This window comes from Lampetra fluviatilis, chromosome 44, assembly GCF_964198595.1.
Source record: "Lampetra fluviatilis chromosome 44, kcLamFluv1.1, whole genome shotgun sequence".
Classification (NCBI taxonomy): domain Eukaryota; kingdom Metazoa; phylum Chordata; class Hyperoartia; order Petromyzontiformes; family Petromyzontidae; genus Lampetra; species Lampetra fluviatilis.
In genome coordinates this window covers 4076591-4097141 of record NC_136318.1, presented here as the reverse complement: position 1 = coordinate 4097141, position 20551 = coordinate 4076591, and the positions used below count along the sequence as shown (strand labels likewise).

The window sequence follows — 20551 nt, the reverse complement described above, 5'->3', positions numbered from 1 at the left end:
GACGAAGAATGGCCTGCCGGAGGAGCTGGGTGCAAGCGAAAAAAAAGGAAGTTACGTGCAGTAAATCAATCGTAACATTGCAGACGCTGAGTAGCGATGGGTTTCCTCGCACGGCTAAAACAAAACAACGTCACCGGTGACTGGTCTAACATTCTCAATGCTGCGCATTTTGTCCCTGAAAAATAAGCAACGAATTACTCAATTGGGATCAAATACAAATATCTGCCCCGATTTGCCTTGACCGGGCTGTTGGGGCAAGTGCCGTTAGCGAGCAGCACCTGTGAAGGCTGTCACGCCATTAATTCTAGATTTGAAGTTTTCGTGACTGCAAGGATTCATACTCTTTGGTTTTTTCGGTGAAGTCCCGTAGGTGAACAATTAAACTAAATTAAATCACGACGTTTTGGGCGCAACACAAGCGTCCTTCTTCAGGTGGGGACAACTTAGCGAAAGCACAACCGCTTAAGTTGTGTTGCGCCCGAAACCTCGTGATTTAATTTAGTTAAATTTTTTACCTACGTGACTTTAACGAAAAAAACCAAAGCTGTCACGCCACACGAAGGGGAATGTGGGTGTCAAACTCCACTCCCGGCCGCCTTTGTCTTCCTCCAGGTACTCGTTTGAGGCGACCTAGGTGAGGCCCAGAACCGGTTCAAATAATCGTCGCTGATGTTGGCCACGAACGAGCGTGATTTGAACTCGGGCCGCGAGATCACGCAACAGCAGCAGCAGCAGCAACATGACCAGGGCCGGATTCAGGCGTGGGGGGGCTTTAGGGGCTGTAGCCCAGGGGCATCCACCAGCTGGAGGACCTCCGGACCTCCGCTGGCAACCTAAAGAAACTTCAAAGACTATAAAACAACCTAGTACGCGTCGTCATTGCCCACACTCATCCCCGTCTCGACTCACTAGCTTGTCTCCGTGCTCTCAACTGGCTCCCCATCGCCAGTAGGGTCACATACAAGATCGCCTGCCTCTGCCACAACGCCTTCATATCCGCCTGCCCGCCGTACCTTTTTTCATTACTGACAACTTGCAGCTCAGCACACGGCAGATGCCTGCGCAGCGCGACTCACGACCTCCTCTCGATACCAAGATCCAGGACGGTCATCACGTCTATGCGCCGCTTCTCGGTGGCAGCCCCAACAGTCTGGAACGATATCCCTCTGCACATTCGCAGCATCACCTCAATCGCCTTCAAGAGAGACTTAAAAACTCACCTCTACAACCACGTGCTTTCGAGCGACTCTGAGCTTGACTCCACGCCTCTGAGTTGCGGCCAGTACGTCTGAAAATTTCCGCGCGTTACAAATTTAACTATTATTATTATTAAGTGAAAAGATATTTCACTTGTGAATGCTGAATTGTATTTGTTAGCTTTGTAAAAATACATTTGATTTTTCTTTAACTTTGTTTTCCTTTTGAAAATATTACTGGGGGCCTCACAGTACCTGCAAGCCCAGGGGCCTACAAAATCTTAACCTGGCCCTGAACATGACCCACCCATTAGTGCCACAAGCTTGGCAGAGCCCCACCTGTAATGGAGTGACGAGCCGTAATTGATTTGACTCGCACTTGCCCGTCTCGACTCGCTTTGCGCTTGACCTCGCTGTGAGCCGCGGGTAAAGGTCATCGAATTCGTGTGGCTGCCGCGGGTCCCTTCTTGTTCACGTCTCCCACCACGAAAACAAAATCCGGGGAGGTTCGCGCCCGTGCTGCGGGTGTGCGCGCGCGCGTCTGTGTGTGACCCCCCCCCCCCCCACACACACACACGCGTCTGTCTGTGTGAGACACACACACGCACGCACGCGCCTGTGTGTGAGACCCCCCCACACACACACACGCACGCGCCTGTGTGTGAGACCCCCCCCCCCCACACACACACACGCGCCTGTGTGTGAGACCCCCCCCACACACGCCTGTGTTAGAGACACACACACACGCACGCGTCTGTGTGTGAGACCCCCAGACACACACGTCTGTGTGTGAGACCCCCAGACACACACGTCTGTGTTAGAGACACACACACACGCGCGCCTGTGTGCGAGACCCCGCACACGCACACGCCTGTGTGTGAGACCCCCCCACACACGCCTGTGTGACCCCCCCCCACACACACGCCTGTGTGTGAGACCCCCCCCCCCCACACACACACACGCCCCTGTGTGTGTGAGACCCCCACACACACACACGCCTGTGTGTGAGACCCCCACACACACACGCGCACACAGAAGGGAGTAAAGTTTATGCGTCTCGTACAATGACTCCGCGGGGCCGTGACGGGGGAGCTCATTGTGCGAGTGGATTAGTGGGCATCGCGAGCCCTCTTTCATTTGCCCCGTGCCGGAACAATAGCCCTGGCTCTGAGCCAGGTAGGTTCAGGTGTCCGGTAGGCACTGGGCGCGTCACGGCAGCGAGATGTTAGCTGCCTCGCCTGGTATACAGGAGGTCGTGGGTACGACCTGGACCCTGACTCCTGTATATTTGGAGTTCGCGTGTCTCTCTCCCCGTGGTCGCGTGGGTTTCCCCTCCACATTTATGAGCCATGCGTTTAGAATACTTGGCTGCTGTACATTCCCACGCGATGAGCCACTTCGTTGGGCTAACATTTGTGGCCAGGTCGCCTCTGAAAAAAGAGCTACATAGCTCAGTGGGCCTTACCTGGTGAAATGTAAAAAAATATAGTTTCGTTTAGAACAAATGTTCTCTCTCTCCGCTCCCCGCCCGCTCTCCGCTTACACACACACGGTGGCCACAGCAACCATTCGACACCACCATAACAGTGGCAGCAATGCCACCGCGACCACCACAGTGGCAACGATGCCACCACTACCACAGCGCGCGCGTGTGCCACAGTAGAGGTGCATTTTTATCAAACAACACATTCAGGTTTAGGGTTACATACAGACTTCAAACACCTTCCCCACACCAGACTCGGGGCAAGTGGTGTTAGCGAGCAGCTATGCAAGCCGGCACGGCGGCGTGAGACCGAGCGATGTCAACCCCAGCGCGCCGCAGCTGCGGTGACGCGATGCTGCGCTATTCTTGTTATATTGAGAGATTTGTTGATAACCTTTAGGAGCCTGAAAGGGCGTAGGGGATGGGCTTGCGGATTACATACACATGACATGCGGTGGTTGTCGCCGCTGCTGCTGCTGTTGTTGTTTTATTGGGGAGTGGTAAGTGATGCGAGGCGCGCGCCTAGAGGTGCAGCTCACGAAGAGCCGCATTGAACAGCGCCTGGTGGTGACGGGGGTGGGGGCACATCGGGGTGGCGAATGGGCAGGTGAATAACCAGGCAGGTGAATGACCAGGTAGGTGAATGGGCAGGTAGGTGAATGGGTAGGTAGGTGAATGGGCTGGCGGATAGGCAGGAATGTGAAGATGATTTCCAACAATTTTTTTAAAACACATGTTTTTTGTTATTTACCAGCTAAGGCCCATGTAGCTATACAGCTCTTTTTTTCAGAAGCGTGACCTGGTCACAAATGATCGCTGAACGAAGCGGCTGATCACATGGAAATGTTTCACAGCTAAATACTTTAAACGCACGTTGATTCTAAATGTGGAGGGAAGACCTGGAGAAAATTCCACGCGGCCACGGGAAGAGAGACACGCAAACTCGAAATATACATGCGTCAGTTTCGGGATCGAACTCACGACCTCCTGTATAACGGGCGAGGCAGTTAACATCTCACCACTGCAGGCGATTCGGTTGGTGAATGGGTAGGTAGGTAGGTAGGTGAGTGGACAGGTGAGTGTGCATGTGATAGTGTAATGGAGATGGATTGGGGTCACCTTCATCCAGCAGTGGATGAATCATGGCTACTGCCGACAATGAAATGGACAGTTTTGGATGGTCGGTAAAAGAGGGGAACAGGACCGGCTCAGATATTACTCGCCACTGATGCGTGGACCCAGGTTTTGGTTTAGCCATGTTTGTTTGTTGTAGTCCAGAGTTAGCCTGATAACTTTAATCTAAATTGTCTTATGGTTGTTATTGTTTGACTTGCATCCCACTGGGATTTTTGCACACTGCGTTGAAATGCGGTGTTTTTTTCTGGAAGACTTTTGCTGTTTTTTCCTGGATTTTTCTGTTGGGTGTAGTCACTTTAAGATGTTTCTTGTTCATGTTTTTGTTTGTTGCGGTTGCACCCGAGTCAAGAGCCGCATGGCTCATAGGGGCTTATGCCTAATAAATGAAACTGAAATGAACTGAAACGTTCACAGTACGGTGCGCTAACCACTTCACTACCGCTCCATCGCTCTCTGTCCGTCTAATTATCTGAATTTTAAGTCTATGGGTGTATCTGTGCGTGTGTGTCCGCATGCGAGTGCGTATGACGACACGTGGGGGAGTGGTGGCGCGGCGGCTAGCACACAGCGCTACGGACCAGGCCACCTTCGTTCAATTCCCGGCCGCGGCAATTGTCAGTGGCGAGCGACAGCAGAACTTTGTCCTGGGCCAAACCCTCAGTCAACTCCAACTGGTAGCTGGTAAAGGTGTGGTAACAAAACAAAAACACCGCATCAACAGTCGGGATACAAAGACGGCCGGATATGATTCCATCAAGACCACCCAACCTTACGTGCGCGTCATGCTGGCTTTAATAGGTGCTCGCTAACAAGACTTTGGCCACGAGTCTATTCGAATGAGAATCAGGCGTCTTGCCTCCGCACGTGTCCCTTGCCCGTGACGTCTTGCTGCTGCTGCGGATATTAAACGGAGACCACCAACACCATCGCCATCACATACCTGTTGGCACAGGCTAGCGCAGTTATATACGACGCCCTTCCCCAATCCCCCATTACCTGAGGTCGATTGCCAGCCACCGCTTGCAATCAGTGCCGATTGGTGCTTGAACACTGGTGCTTCCCCCGAGGTCGGCTCAGCCTAAAATAAGTGCCGGGTGAGGCTTGTAAAACAACAACAACAACAACCACCACCACACCCATCATCGCCATTATCATCACGACCACTACAATCATCATCACTCCCATCATCATCAGCACCACCACCAACCATCCCCATACCATCCTGATCACCACCATCACCCCTCTGCCTGTACGTGGTCTCGTCCGTCTCCCCCCTCCCCCCCCGCAGAGCGAGAGATCGGCTCGTCCGCCGGCCGCTCTTCCGTGGACACAGAGAGAGCAGCAGAGAGCAGCAGAGGGAGAGAGCGCGCGCGCGCGGGGAGTCGAGGGGGCATCCCCGGTTCGGCTCGAGGGGGGCAGAGTTTAGGGGGGGGGGTGCGAGGACCCCTTTGAAGGAGGAGGGGGTGGGGGGGCTGGAGGGGGGGGCGGGGGGAGGGGGGAGAATGAGGCTGCGTCTGTTTCGCATGGCGCTGTTCAGCTGTGGCTGCTCCATCCTCCTGGCTCTCGCCTACCTGCACGGCTCCCTGGCTCCAGGTAACGGGGCACCTGGGAGGGTCTGACGCGCACACAGACACGCGCACACAGACACGCACACACAGACACGCGCACACAGACACACGCACATACACGCGCACAGACACACGCGCACAGACACGCACACAGACACGCACACAGACACACGCGCACAGACACACGCACACAGACACGCGCACAGACACACGCGCACAGACACGCGCACAGACACACGCACCCAGACACGCGCACACAGACACGCGCACAGACACAGAGAGGCAGAAAGACAGAGATCTCTCATACAGCCCTGAACGGACTGTTCTTAGCGATCTGAAGGCCGGCACGGCACACACGAGGGTGACTTGGCCAGCACCACGCCCGGCCACCTTTGTCTCCCCAATGCTGATGTTTATTGTCACTGATGTTGGCCGTGAGCGGGACTCGGAACTCGGGAACGGGTTGGTAGCGCAGTGGCGAAAACGACTGCGCTACCGCTCTACGCTGAGACACAGAGAGAGAGAGACTCACATAGAGACACAGAGAGAGAGAGACTCCCATAGAGACACACACGGGAGACAAAAGAGACGCACACAAACAAACAAACAAAAACACCCATTCACACAGAGACACTCACACACTTATATAGAGACAAATATCCCCCGTATAGCCTCAACAGGCTGTTGGGGCAAGTACTGTTAGCGAGCACCTTTTGAAGGACGACGCAGCATACCAGAGTTAAGTGGCCAGCATCACGCGCCGGCTGCCTTTGTCTCCTAAGTGGCGACGTTTACACACCGCACCAGGTACTCATTTGACACCGAGTCGACCTAGAGGGAGGCCCAGGCCCGGCTCAGGTGATCGTCACCGGTGTTGACCGTGAGCGGGAATCGAACCTCGGGACCAGCCAGGTTCGTAGTGCAGTGCGCTAACCACTACGCCACCAATCCCCACACAGGCACAGACAGGCACAGACAGGCACAGACAGACACAGACAGGCACAGACATACAACAAAGACAAAGATTCCCCGTATAGCCTGTAACAGACTGTAGGGGAAAGTGCTGTTAGCGAGCACCTATGAAGGTCGGCACGGCACACGAGGGGGTGGGTGGCCAACACCACGCCCGGCCGCCTTTGTATCCCTAGTGGCAATGTTTACACACCGCACCGGGTGCTCATTTGAGGCTGAGTCGACCTAGGGGAGGCCCGGGACCTGTTGAGATAATCGTCAGTGGGTGTTGGCCGTGAGCGAGAATCGAACCGGGGTGGCCAGGTTCGTAGCGCAGCGCGCTAACCGCTGCACCACCGCTCCCCACACACTCACACAGACACACTCACACAGACACAAACACACACCACACACAGACACAACACACACTCACACAGACACAACACACACTCACACAGACACACACACACTCACACACACACCACACACAGACACAACACACACTCACACAGACACACACACTCACACACACACCACACACAGACACAAACACACTCACACACAGACACACACTCACAAAGACACACAGAGACACTTACACAGACACACACACAGACACAAACACACACACACAGACACAAACACACTCACACACAGACACACACTCACACAGACACATAGACACACACACAGACACAAACACACCGACACATACACAGACACAAACACACTCACACACAGACACACACTCACACAGACACACACACACAGACACAAACACACAGACACACTCACACAGACACACACACTCACACACAGACACACTCACACAGACACACACCACACACAGACACAAACACACAGACACAAACACACTCGGACAGATAAGGACACACGCGCTCTCCCTCGCCCTGAACTCTGAACCGGGGTCACCGATTCCACGAGTCGTAGTTTCAGACTCGTAGATCGGGACTCATCGAGAGTTCCGCCCCGGGGTTCTCTGGCTCCAGGGACGCGATCCCTGGCCCCCGAGTATCCCAGGTCGAACCGTGGTCCCCGGGTCGATGAAACCGAGTTCGTTGGCTTTAAATGTGGCTGTGTATGCGTCACTCGGAGCGGACGATAAAGATCCATAAGAGGTTTTTTTGGGGGGGTTAGATCGCGTAAATATATAAATGTGTCGTTAAACCCGCCACCACCCGACACAGCCAACTAGTAAGGGTTGCCACGTCAACAGAACGTGGCCAATTCGTCACTAGTACATCACACCGGTGTGTTGGAGAGCTAAGCCACAACATTTACAATCTGAGTACGTCGTTAAAGATTCCGTCACGGTCTTCATCAAGAGTTAGGCCATCGCGTGCCGGCGTCACGGTCCAAATTTGAACAAAATGTGGAAAATTACACCGCAGACTACTCCGTCGGGATCACGCACAACAGCAGTAAGAGCAGCATTCATCTCCCTCCGACTGCTGAAAACTTGGCAGGATCCTTCTGACAAAGAGTCACAAGACTCGGTGAGGCTTTCCCGAGTGACTGCGGGTTCCTCGTCTGTGGCTCCAGCTGACCGAATACTGGATCCATCCGTGTCGACTGGATCCTGGCTCCGGTAATTCCTGCCTCCAGTGGCCTGATCTCTGCCTGGATCCGAGTTTCCGAGTTGATTCTCTGCGTGACACGGCTGAGAACTCGAGAAACCAGGACATGCGTCTCGTTCGCAAGAGGGCCATGAGTCTGCTGCCAGTAGGGAGCTGTGATCCCTGCTGTGTGGGATCACAAGCGAGTCATTTGTGGTGTCATCTTTCGAAATTGGCAAATTTGAACGCCGGCACACAATGGCCTACTCTTGCGAATGGCGTCACGGGGGTCTGTAACGTCCACTTTGAAGCAGACGGCGCGTGGTTAATATGGTCAATACACACCACAGTATTAATCAGGGCGGCCGCTGGAATCGAAACTTAAACCTCCATGGAAATTGGATCCAGACTATCTGCCTGGGACCTCGGCTCAAGGTGACTGGGTCCCCGGGTCCCTGGCGCCAGCTTTCTGGCTCCGTAGGACCAGGGACCCGAGTCGTGATTCCATACCGCTGGAGCCAGAGACCCAGGATGGCCAGATGACCCAGTTCGTGGGCCCTGACTCCAGCTGAGAGGGATGCATCCTCATGCCCCCCCCCTCTCCCCGGTTCATGTGTGGGGGTGGGCACCCCCGGTGACCCCCCTCCCCCGGTGTCCCCCTCCCCCGGTGCCCCCCTCCCCCGGTGCCCCCCCTCCCCCGGTGCCCCCCTCCCCCCGGTGTCCCCCCTCCCCCGGTGCCCCCCTCCCCCGGTGCACGGTGGGCGGGTGAATCTCTGTGGTTCGTGTGGCGCAGTGAGCTAACCGCTGCGCCACACGAACCATGGGACCCGAGTTCGATTCCCGCTCACTGCGGCCAACTTCTACACAGATCGTGGGCTTCCACCAGGTCGACTCAGCCTTAATTCAATACTTTTGTATAAACACCAGCGCTGGGGAGACGAAGACAGTCTGGCGTAGCGCTGGTCAACGCCACCCCTCGTGAACCGCGATCAGCTCTCGTATAGCTTCTCGCAACAAAGGCACTTGCCCCTACAGTCTGCGTGGGTTTACACGGGGGAGCTTTGTCTTTCCCTGTGTGTGTGTGGAGGCTAAACCCGACCCCGGTGTCGGTTTCGGCCGGAGGGGGGAGGGGGGGTGGTGAGGTGGGGGAGGGGGGTGGGGGTGTCATCGTTTTTCAACGCAGGCCCGAAGCATCAAGCGGCTGGCAACAAGCAGCACCGCCATCCAGGAGGAGGTGTACACGATTTAGAGTGGAACGCGTCTCTTGAATTGAGCGACGTTGTTTCTGTGGCAGCTCGAGAGAATGCAGAGGACGACGACGACGATGGGAGGAGATTCTCGAGTTGAGCAGTGCGAGGGAAGAAGCAGCAGAGAGGGGAAAGGCAGAAGTGGGGAGAGTGGAGGGAGAGTGGAGGGAGTGGGGAGGGAGTGAAGGGAGAGTGGAGGGAGTGGAGGGAGAGTGGAGGGAGTGGAGGGGGAGTGAAGGGAGAGTGGAGAGAGTGGAGGGAGTGAAGGGAGAGTGGAGGGGGAGTGGAGGGAGAGTGGGGAGAGTGGAGAGAGTGGAGGGAGAGTGGAGGGGGAGTGGAGGGAGTGAAGGGAGAGTGGAGGGAGTGGAGGGGGAGTGGAGGGAGTGAAGGGTGTGGAGGGAGAGTGGAGGGAGAGTGGAGGGGGAGTGGGGAGAGTGGAGGGAGTGAAGGGAGAGTGAAGGGAGAGTGGAGGGACGGAAAGGGAGAGTGGAGGGAGTGGGGAGAGTGGAGGGAGAGTGAAGGGAGTGGAGGGAGTGGAGGGAGAGTGGAGGGAGTGGAGGTAGAGTGGAAGGAGAGTAAAGGGAGAGTGGAGGGAGTGGAGGGAGAGTGGAGGGAGAGTGAAGGGAGAGTGAAGGGAGAGTGAAGGGAGAGTGGAGGGAGTGAAGGGAGAGTGGAGGGAGTGGATGGAGTGCCGGGAGAGTGAAGGGAGTGGGGAGAGTGGGGAGAGTGCAGGGAGAGTGGGGAGAGTGGAGGGAGAGTGGAGGGAGTGAAGGGAGATTAGGGGGGGGCACGTGGTCGGGGTGGAATGTTGGGTCCCCGCGGCAGGAGGAGTCGAGTTCGTGAAGGGGGGGGGGTGTTGGTTGGGGGTCACCGGGTCACGGGGACCCGCGGGCAACAGATGCCGGGAGTGGGCGCGGAGGTGCGGGGCGAGGGGGTGGGACCCGGCTAGGAAGGGATTGTGGACTGGGGACCGGGGCTCCAGTTAGGATGAGGAATGGAGTCGGGCTTGGTGATTAGGTGAGGGGTTGGAGCTGGGTTGAGGCTGGGGGTTTACAGGCGGTCAGACGGCCTCACTACGCCCGGAGCGTGAGACCCCGGGGTTATGGGCAGCGTGAGACTCGCCAGGAACCCGGCATCCCGAGTTCGATTCCTGCCCACGGCTCGGACTGAGATGATCAAGTACTGGACCCGATGCGATGTTCAAGCACCACCACTGGGGAGACGAAGGCGGCCGTGCGTGGTGTTCCGGCCTTAACGTGTGCTCGCCAACAGCACTTGTCTTTGTCTACACGGGGGCTGATTGTGTTTTGTGTGCCCTCGTGTTCCCATTGCGTTCGTGGTGGGGTCCCTCGATCGAGGTGTCCTCCCCGAATATCCCCCCCCCCTGCCCCTCCCCCCCTCCCTCTGATCTCCCTCCCAGGGAGGTGAGGGCTTCTGGCTTCCTGTGCGTTCACGACTCCGGAATTCCCTCCCTCTCCTCCCCACCCCCTCCTCCCTACCCCCTCGCTTACCCCCCGCCCCGCCCCCACCAAGGCCCTGGAGCATGGAAACTCTTTTCCTGCCCCCCCCTCTCACCCCAATCCCCACTCCACTCCCCGTTCTCTCTCATCCCATCTCTGCTGCTCTCCCCGCATTCGCTGCATCCACGCGCATTCTCTGCTGCCCCCCCCCATCTTGCTCATTCATCCCCGCCTCCCTACTCGCGACTCCCCCTCTCCCCGTGTCCCCCCTACCCCTCTCTTCCTCTCGTGTTTCCCCTCTCGCCCCCTCTCGCAATGCCCGCACCCCCACTAACCCCCGTGTCTCTCCCCCCCACTATCCCCGTGTGTCCCCCCCCCACTATCCCCGTGTCTCTCCCCCCACTAACCCCCGTGTCTCTCCCCCCACTATCCCCGTGTCTCTCCCCCCACTATCCCCGTGTGTCTCCCCCCACTAACCCCCGTGTCTCTCCCCCCCACTATCCCCGTGTGTCTCCCCCCACTAACCCCCGTGTCTCTCCCCCCCACTATCCCCGTGTGTCTCCCCCCACTATCCCCGTGTCTCTCCCCCCCACTATCCCCGTGTGTCTCCCCCCACTAACCCCCGTGTCTTTACCCCCTCCCCTTCTCTCTCCACGTGTCCCCATCTTTTCTCCCCCTGTCTCTCCCTCCCTCCTTCTCCCCTCTCTAAGAAAACCTAAATGGAAAAACTCCACCCATCGGCTATCGAGGACACACAGAGACAAGACTATCTCCGTGTCTCTGTGTCGGCAGGGGCTGTCCCAGTGTTCTGTGTCTCTGTGCAGACTGGGGCTGTCTCTGTGTCTCTGTGTCTCCGTGTCCCAGTGTCTCTGTGTAGACGGGGCTGTCCCCGTGTCTCTGTATCTCTGTTCCCGTGTCTCTGTGTCTCTGTGGAGACAGGGGCTGTCCCCGTGTCTCTGTGTAGACAGGGCTGTCCCCGTGTCTCTGTGTAGACGGGGCTGTCCCCGTGTCTCTGTGGAGACAGGGGCTGTCTCCGTGTCTCCGTGTAGACAGGGCTGTCTCCGTGTCTCCGTGTCTCTGTGTAGATGGGGCTGTCTCCGTGTCTCTGTGTAGACAGGGCTGTCCCCGTGTCTCTGTGGAGACAGGGGCTGTCTCCGTGTCTCTGTGTAGACGGGGCTGTCCCCGTGTCTCTGTGGAGACAGGGGCTGTCTCCGTGTCTCTGTGTAGACAGGGCTGTCTCCGTGTCTCCGTGTCTCTGTGTAGACAGGGGCTGTCTCCGTGTCTCTGTGTAGACGGGGATGTCCCCGTGTCTCTGTGTAGACGGGGCTGTCTCCGTGTCTCTGTGGAGACAGGGGCTGTCTCCGTGTCTCTGTGTAGACAGGGCTGTCTCCGTGTCTCCGTGTCTCTGTGTAGACGGGGCTGTCCCCGTGTCTCTGTGTAGACGGAGTTGTCTCCGTGTCTCTGTGTAGACAGGGGCTGTCTCCGTGTCTCCGTGTCCCCGTGTCTCTGTGTAGACAGGGGCTGTCTCCGTGTCTCCGTGTCCCCGTGTCTCTGTGTAGACAGGGGCTGTCTCCGTGTCTCCGTGTCCCCGTGTCTCTGTGTAGACAGGGGCTGTCTCCGTGTCTCCGTGTCCCCGTGTCTCTGTGTAGACAGGGGCTGTCTTCGTTTCAAGAATTCAATTCCCGACTCGGGTGTCGCTTTCTGCGCAGAGTCCGTGCGTTCTCCCCCGTGTCCTGCGCGGGTTTCCTCCGGGTTCCTGGGTCTCCTCCTCCAATAGCTAAACCCACACACACAGTAGAACTGCTATTAGCCAAACAACATCAACACCCCCCCCCCCACATACTTTCTAGAAACACTTTGGCGGGACCCTCCTGAAAAACAAGGGGGGGAGGGGAGGAGGCTTTCCTGGGCGACCGAATGGATTCGTCCGTAAATAAGAGCGGCGAGACGTCGGCGTCACCCGCTTCAGGGCTTCAACACCGCGTCCCAGACGCTTGAACTCGGCCGCAGGGAGGAAGGTGGGAGGAGGGAGGGGGGCGGGCGAGGCGGGGTGGGGGCGTGGGGGGATTAGGGCATCGTGCAGGTACATGCGGGTGGCCGCACAGGTGCGTGTGTGTGTGTGGGTGGGTGTGTGTGTGTGGATGTGCGTGTGGGTGTGTGGGTGTGTGTGTGTGGGTGTGTGTGTGGGTGTGGATGTGTGGGTGTGTGTGTGTGGGTGTGTGGGTGTGCGTGTGTGTGTGGATGTGTGGGTGCGTGTGTGTGGGTGTGTGTGTGGGTGTGTGGGTGGGTGTGTGTGTGTGGGTGTGTGTGTGGGTGTGCGTGTGGGTGTGCGTGTGGGTGCGTGTGTGTGCGTGTGCATGTGGGTGGGTGTGCGTGTGGGTGTAGTGGGGAGCGGTAGTGCTACGAAGTTAAAGACCCGGGTTCGAATCCCGCTCAGGGCCACCACCAGTGACGTTTGTATGAACCGGTCCCGGGCCTCCCCTGGGTCGACTCAGCCTCAAATGAGTACCTTGTGCGATGTGTAAACATCGCCGCTAGGGAGACAAAGGCGGCCGGGCGTGGTGTTGGCCACCCACCCCCTCGTGTGTCGTGCCGGCCTTCGTAGGTGCTCGCTAACGGCACTTGCCCCAACAGTCTGCTGAGGCTATACGAGGATCTTTGTCTTTGTGTAGTGGGGAGCGGTAGTGCAGCGGTTAGCGCGCTGTGCTACGAACCTGGCCACCCGAGTTCGATTCCCGCTCACGGCCAACACCGGTAACGATTATCTGAACCGATTTTGGGCCTCCCCTAGGTCGACTCAGCCTCAAATGAGTACATGGTGCAGTGTGTAAACATCGCCACTGTGTGGTGCTGGCCACTCACCCCCTCGTGTGCCGCGCCGGCCTTCATATGTGATCGCTCACAACGCTTGCCGCAACAGTCTATTAAGGCTACACGGGGGATCTTTGTCTGTGTATGTGTTTGTCTACCTGTTTATGCGTCTCTGTGTGTGTCCCGGTGCTCGTTTCACCCCCATGGAGATGGAACACGGAATGCAGCAAAGCCGGAACCACGCAGCTGAGTGCACAGCTACAGGTGACCCAGGTAGCCCACAGCCCCGCCCCTTACCTCTCCCCCCTCCCCTCCCCCTCCCCGCCAGGTGTGGCCCCGTTCCGAACACGGAGCCTTGGAGACGTCGATGGAATCCTCAGCTGGGAGCAGGTACAACACCCCCCACCACCGCACAGCTCCCACCAAACCTCCACCCCATCCCCACAGCTCTCCCCAAAGCCCCCTTACCCCCACCCACAGCTCCTCCCTTACCCCCACCCCACCCACCCCCACAGCTCCCCCCCACCCCACTGCTCCTCAAACCCCCCTTACCCCCCCCCCACCAACTACTGCCCTCCAACCCACGTCACAACGCACCCCGCCACCATCCCTACCCCGGACACGATTACGATACCAAGATAAGGCAGAGGGGCAGGAAGGGAGAGGGGCAGGAAGGGAGAGGGGGGCAGGGAGGGGCAGGGAGGGAGAGGGAAAGGGGGGCAGGGAGGGGCAGGGAGGGGCAGGGAGGGAAAGGGGGACAGGGAGGGAGAGGGGGGCAGGGAGGGAGAGGGGGGCAGGAAGGGAGGGAGAGGGACAGGGAGGGAGGGAGTTTTGATCTCCCTCCTTGCCCCAGGCTTGCACAGATCTCAGGAATGTAGTCGCCCTCCCACTACCTGGCGCCCTGCTCCACGCACCTCGCTTGGCGTTTCACAGCAGCACCCAGTCCAGCACCCAGCACCCACCCCACCTGCTCCCCCCACCCCCTTAGAACCGGGAGGAGGGGGGCTGGGGGCGGCACAATGGGGGTGATGCCCCCCCCCCCACACGACCAGAATGGTTTAGTTTTAATTTAAGAGTGGGATGGGGGGGGGTCCCTGCTGAAAAGCGTTAAATTCAGGGCCTACCCCGTCCCCCCCTTGTGAGTTTCTAGATTCTCCCCCCCCCACCTCTCTTTCCCACCCCCTACTCTACCCCCACCCCCTACTCTACCCCCACCCCCTACTCTACCCCCACCCCCTACTCTACCCCCACCCCCCTACTCTACCCCCACCCTCCGGGGGTGGGGAAGGGGGGTGGGAAGGGGCATAACAGACTATCTCACCTGAAACAGGTGTGTCTCCCTGCGTCTCTCTCTCTCTACGGAGCCTGATTGATGGTACGTGTCCTGGCTGTCTCTGTCCCCATGTCCCCGTGTCTCCCCTGTGCCCCCCCTGCCCCCCTTGTATCCTTCCCGTGTCTCTCTGTGTCGCGCCCGTGTCCTCCCACGTCCCCGCATCTCCCCCGTGTCCCCCCCCTCCCCGTGTCCCCCCCCCGTGCCCCCCCCCTCCCCGTATCCCCCCCCCCCTCCCCGTGTCCCCCCCCCCCGTGTCCCCACCCCTCCCCGCGCCCACTCCCCCCCCCCCCCGTGTCCCCCCCCCCCTCCCCGTATCCCCCCCCCTCCCTGTGTCCCCCTCCCCGTGTCCCTCCCCTCCCCGTGTCCCCCTCCCCGTGTCCCCCTCCCCGTGTCCCCCCCCCGTGTTTCCCCCCCCCCCGTGTCCCCCCAGCGCGTGGCGATCGTCTCGGCGGACCCCGTGCAGCGCGCGAGGAGGGAGCGGCTCTCACGGGGGTGCAACGCCATCCAGGAGGGGGGGCCCGGGGGGGGCCCTGGGGGGGGGCCCAAGCGCCGGGTGCTGAGCCCCGCGGACCTCAAACACCTCCTGGTGGACGATGAACACCGCCTCATCTACTGCTACGTGCCCAAGGTGCGGCCACCACCACCACCGTCGTCACTACCATCGTCTACGCCATCGTCTACGCCGGCGCCATCGGTGTCTCACGTCCTTATTGATGATGGTGGTGGTGGTGCTAATGCTGGTGCAGATGATAATGCTCGTGCTGATGCTGGTGATGATGATGATGCTGGTGCTGATGATGATGGTACAGGTGCTGATGATGATGCTGCTGCTGATGGGACCCCAGGTGGCGTGCATGAACTGGAAGCTCGTGATGCTGGTGATGCTGCTGCTGATGGTGCTGATGGTGCTGCTGCTGCTGATGGTACTGATGGTACTGCCAGTGCTGATGGTGCTGCTGCTGCTGATGGTACTGATGGTGCTGCTGCTGCTGATGGTGCTGATGGTGCTGCTGCTGCTGATGGTACTGCTGCTGCTGATGGTGCTGATCGTGCTGATGGTACTGCTGCTGCTGATGGTACTGCCAGTGCTGATGGTGCTGCTGCTGCTGATGGTACAGATGGTGCTGCTGCTGCTGATGGTGCTGATGGTGCTGCTGCTGCTGATGGTACTGCTGCTGCTTATGGTGCTGCCAGTGCTGATGGTGCTGCCAGTGCTGATGGTACTGCCAGTGCTGATGGTGCTGCTGCTGCTGATGGTACTGATGGTACTGCTAGTGCTGATGGTGCTGCCAGTGCTGATGGTACTGCTAGTGCTGATGGTACTGCTGCTGCTGATGGTACTACTGCTGCTGATGGTGCTGCCAGTGCTGATGGCGCTGCCAGTGCTGATGGTGCTGATGCGGGTGCTGCCGAGACTGCAGGTGGCGTGCACGAACTGGAAGCGCGTGATGCTGGTGCTGAGCGGGCGGGCGAGGGGCCGCCAGGCGCAGGCGATCCCGGCGCACGAGGCGCATGTGCCCGGGGCGCTGCGCTCGCTGGCGCACTTCAACGCCTCCGAGATCAACCGCCGGCTACACTCGTACCTCTCCTTCCTCTTCGTGCGCCACCCCTTCGAGCGGCTCGTCTCCGCCTACACCAACAAGTTCACCAAGCGGTGAGGGTGACGGGGGGTGGGGGGTGATGATGAGGGGCGGTGTGGTGGTTGAGAGGGTTAGGGGAGATGGAGAGAGAGGAGACGGGCGGAGGGTGTGTTGGTGAGCGTTTGGGGGGAAGGGATACAGGGAGAGGGTGCGGGAGAGTGTGCGGGGAGGGTTAGGGGAGAGAGGCTTCAGGGGTGTAAGGGTGTGGAGAGAGCGTGTGTGAGGAGCAGCAGTGTAGCGGGTCACGCGCTGTGCTCCGAGCCCGGTGACCCGAGTTCGATTCCCGCTCACGGCCACTGACACCAGTGACGATTATCGGAACCGGTCCTGCGGCCTCCACTAGGTCGACTCAGTCTTAAATTAGTACCTGGCATGGTGTGCAAACGTCAGCAATGTGGGCCGTGGCAGCCTTCATAGGTGCACACCCAGCAGCACTTGCCCCAACGGCCTGTGAAGACTACACGGGGGTGGGGTGAGGGACCTTTACCTTTGTGTAAAGACTGCAGCATCGCGGTCCTAAATCACCCCCACCCCTCGACGCCCCCCCCCCCCCATCTCTCCCTCGCCCCAAACCTCCCCCGGCCTCCCCCGCCCTGCGTACCCCAGGTACAACACGGCGTTCCACTCACGCTACGGCACGCGCATCATCCAGCGTCACCGGCACGCGCCGGGCGCGGAGGCGGCTCGGCGCGGCAGCGACGTGCGCTTCGAGGAGTTTGCGTGGTACCTGGCGGACCCGCGCACGCGCGCCGAGGAGCCCTTCAACGAGCACTGGGAGACGGCGGCGGCGCTGTGCCACCCGTGCCACGTGCGCTACGACGTCGTCGGCAAGTACGAGACGCTGCAGCGCGACGCCGGCCTGGTGCTGCGGCTCGCCGGAGCCGGCGCCGACGTCCAGTTCCCGCCCGCGCCGGCACGTGCCCGGCGCGGCGGCGGTGACGGCGGTGGTGGCCGTGGCGGTAAAGTCAGCGAGGCGAGGAGAGAGGCGCTGAAACACTTCCGCACGCTTGGAGCGCACTACCGACGGCGCCTGTACGCGCTGTACCGCCACGACTTCCTGCTCTTTAACTACTCGGCGGCGGCGTTCATGGACGCGCGGTGATGAGTGGTGGCAGTGGGGAGGGTGATGATGGTGATGGTGGTAATGTTGGTGATGATGGCAGTGATGATGGCGGTAACGGTGGTGATGGTGCTGGCAAGCTGTTTGTATGTTGAACTTCTTACGCACCTAGCTATCCGTGCACATCATAGGTGCTAATGATCACGCTGATGATGATAATGACGATGGGGGTGATGATGGTGACAATGAGATGAGTGAACATGATGAAGATGATGATCATCACGCATCATCACAATCACCATCATAGATTAAATTATAATCATCACCTAAACGAACATCGCTGCCATAACCATCACTTGAATCATCGTCGTAATCACCATCATCCCTATTATCATCAACACCATTATCACCATCATCACCATCACGAACATCACGGGCATCATCACTATCACCGTCATCATCACCACCACCATCGCAATCTTCACCGCTGCCATCGCTATGATCATCAACATAAATATTTGATATCAACTGCACGTGACCTCCGTGCAGTGATCAGGTCACGCGAGGTCACGCGAGGTCACGAATTTTTGGGGAGGAGCCCCCGCCCCACCCCTCGCCCCACCCTTTCCCCCACCCCTTCCCCCACCCCCTCCCCCACCCCTTCCCCACCCCCTCCAAGACTTGAGGGAGAAATCCTGGGAAGCTCCGACACTGGCGCCCTCTGCTGCCTGCCTGCCACGTGTCATTTACTGTCATCTGTGGAGGAAATTGTAAATTGTATTTTTTAAAAGCAATAGCAATAATTGTAATAAAAACTAGACTTTTGTTATATTTAAATTATTTTTTTTACCTAATAAGCTCACTGTCGAATCCGGGAAAAAGGCGGCGTTTGTCTGCTAAATAGAATTAAACGAAGGGAAAATATTAGAAATCTGCGCAGCTACTTCCATCCTCTTCACCACCTCGCGTGAGACTCAATGTCTCAAAGCAGGAAGCTTGACGCTTCCGCGGATTTCTCAAGGGCCGAGCAGTGGACACCGGGTGGATCACTGTGGTGGACATTCGTGGAGTCGCTGCGGTTGACAATGGGTCACTGTGATGGACACTGGGTGAGTCTGATGGGTTACTGGTTGACACTGAGTTAGTCACTGATAAAGTAGCAAACGATATTGAAAACTTGAGGTTCATAGTTTCTCAGTCACTCGGGAGTTGAGGTGTTGCATGTCTGTGTGTGTTCGAGTGCGAGACTGTGTGTGTGTATGTGGGGAGCGGTGGTGTAGCGGTTAGCGCGCTGCACTACGAACCTGGCGACCCAGGTTCGATTCTCGTTCAGGACCAACACCAGTGACAATTATCTGAACCGGTCTTGGGCCTCCCCTATGTCGACTCAGCCTCAAAAATGAGTACCTGGTGCGATGTGTAAACATCGCCATGAGGGAGACAAAGGCGGCCTGGCGTGGTGCTGGCCACCCACCCCCTCGTGTATCGTGCCGGCCTTCGTAGGTGCTCGCTAACAGCACTTGCCCCAACAGTCTGTTACAGGCTATACGGGGGATCTTTGTCTTTGTTGTATGTCTGTGCCTGTCTGTGCCTGTGTGGGGATTGGTGGCGTAGTGGTTAGCGCACTGCACTACGAACCCGGCGACCCCGAGTTCGATTCTTGCGCACCGTCAGCATCAATGACATCTGAACCGGTCCTAGATCTCGCCTCGGTCGATCCAGTCATGAATTAGTACCTGGCATTGTGTATTAATTTCAGCGCCGGGGTCGTGGTTCTGGCCACACCACCCACTCGCAGATAAGCCGTTCAGGCCTTGCACGTATGTTGAATTTCTTTCGCATCGTATGTAGCCAACCCGTGCTAATCGGAGGTGTGGGAAATAGGTGTTCGCTAACAGCACTTGCTCCAACAGCCTGTGTGGGCTACACGGGCACCTTTGTCTTTGTTCTCTAGGTTTACATGATCTAATCTGCGCTATGCGTCGCAACTTGTGTTAAATGTTGAATCGATTTTTTGTTGTTTTATATATTATATGGTCGAATAAAAAAATGCGCATGGAAACAAGTTTAGAAGTGTGTGAGTGAATGAGTGGGTGGTTGGGTGAGTGGGTGGGCGAGTGAGTGAGTGGGCGAGTGAGTGGGTGGACGAGTGAGTGGGTGGGCGAGTGAGTGGGGTGCGCGAAGTGAGTGGGTGGCGTGGTGGGGTTGTGGGAAGCAGTAGTGGTTATCGCGCCGTGGTAGTGGTAAGTGCACTGCGCTACGAACCCAGCGATTCCCGCTCACGGCCAACACCAGTGACGATTATCCGAATTGGTCCTGGGCTTCCCCTAGGTGGACTCGGCCTCAAATGAGTACCTGGTTGTGGTGTGTAAACATCACCACTAACGAGACAAAGGCAGGAGAGCGTAATACTGGTAGGAACCTCCTGGTTACACCAGCCCACAGGGGATTATTGTGTCCGTCCGTCGTGCAGGGAGGGGTTGGGTGGGGTCGGGCTGCGCTGGGTGGGGAGGGGGAGGGTGGGGAGGAGTTGGGTGGGGCTGGGTGGGGAGGGGGTGGGGCGGGTGGTGGGAGGGGTGGGGAGGGTGGGGCTGGGTGGGGAGGGGGAGGGTGGGGTGGGGCTGGGTGGGGCGGGCTGTGTGGGGCAGGCTGGGTGGGGCGGGCTGGGTGGGGCTGGGTGGGGAGGGGCTGGGTGGGGGAGGGTGCAGAGGGGCTGGGTGGGGGGAGGGGTGGGGAGGAGGCTGGGGTGGGGAGGGGCTGGGTGGGGAGGGGGGGGAGGGGCTGGGTGGGGAGGGGGTGGGGAGGGGCTGGGTGGGGGAGGGTGGGGAGGGGCTAGGTGGGGGGAGGGTGGGGGTGGGGCTGGGTGGGGGGTGGGAGGGGTGGGGGCTGGTGGGGAGGGGCTGGTCACCCCGTGGTGCCCTTATAAATCTCAACGTTTAACCTACTCACGCCGGCTTGTGCCCGCCCTCACAGTCGGGCATATTTGCGGAATACACCAACGCCCGCCGTTGACCCTGGCCATTGCCCGAGCAACCCAACGTTGCTACCAGCTCCCTCCGCAGGAATGTGTTTCTCGCAGGCGTGGTGC

The 20551-nt window shown here is 58.5% G+C and overlaps 1 protein-coding gene across 1 annotated transcript; it reads left to right on the top strand.

Annotated features, from left to right (window-relative positions):
* The first annotated feature begins 5260 nt into the window (after positions 1-5260).
* LOC144947181 (carbohydrate sulfotransferase 13-like) lies at positions 5261-19528 on the top strand. Its single transcript, XM_078876372.1, has 5 exons — positions 5261-5409; positions 13759-13820; positions 15194-15391; positions 16185-16417; positions 17010-19528. The coding sequence occupies exons 1-5, from the start codon at positions 5319-5321 to the stop codon at positions 17503-17505; spliced, it is 1080 nt and encodes a 359-aa protein (XP_078732498.1). The 5' UTR covers positions 5261-5318; the 3' UTR covers positions 17506-19528.
* The last annotated feature ends 1023 nt before the right edge of the window (positions 19529-20551 follow it).

Bases quoted from the DNA above. Each gene is read 5' to 3' on its own strand.
- LOC144947181 (XM_078876372.1), top strand. From the start codon at position 5,319: ATGAGGCTGCGTCTGTTTCGCATGGCGCTGTTCAGCTGTGGCTGCTCC. The intron at 5,410-13,758 runs GTAACGGGGCAC...CCTCCCCGCCAG, and splicing joins GCACGGCTCCCTGGCTCCAG to GTGTGGCCCCGTTCCGAACA. The intron at 13,821-15,193 runs GTACAACACCCC...GTGTCCCCCCAG, and splicing joins GAATCCTCAGCTGGGAGCAG to CGCGTGGCGATCGTCTCGGC.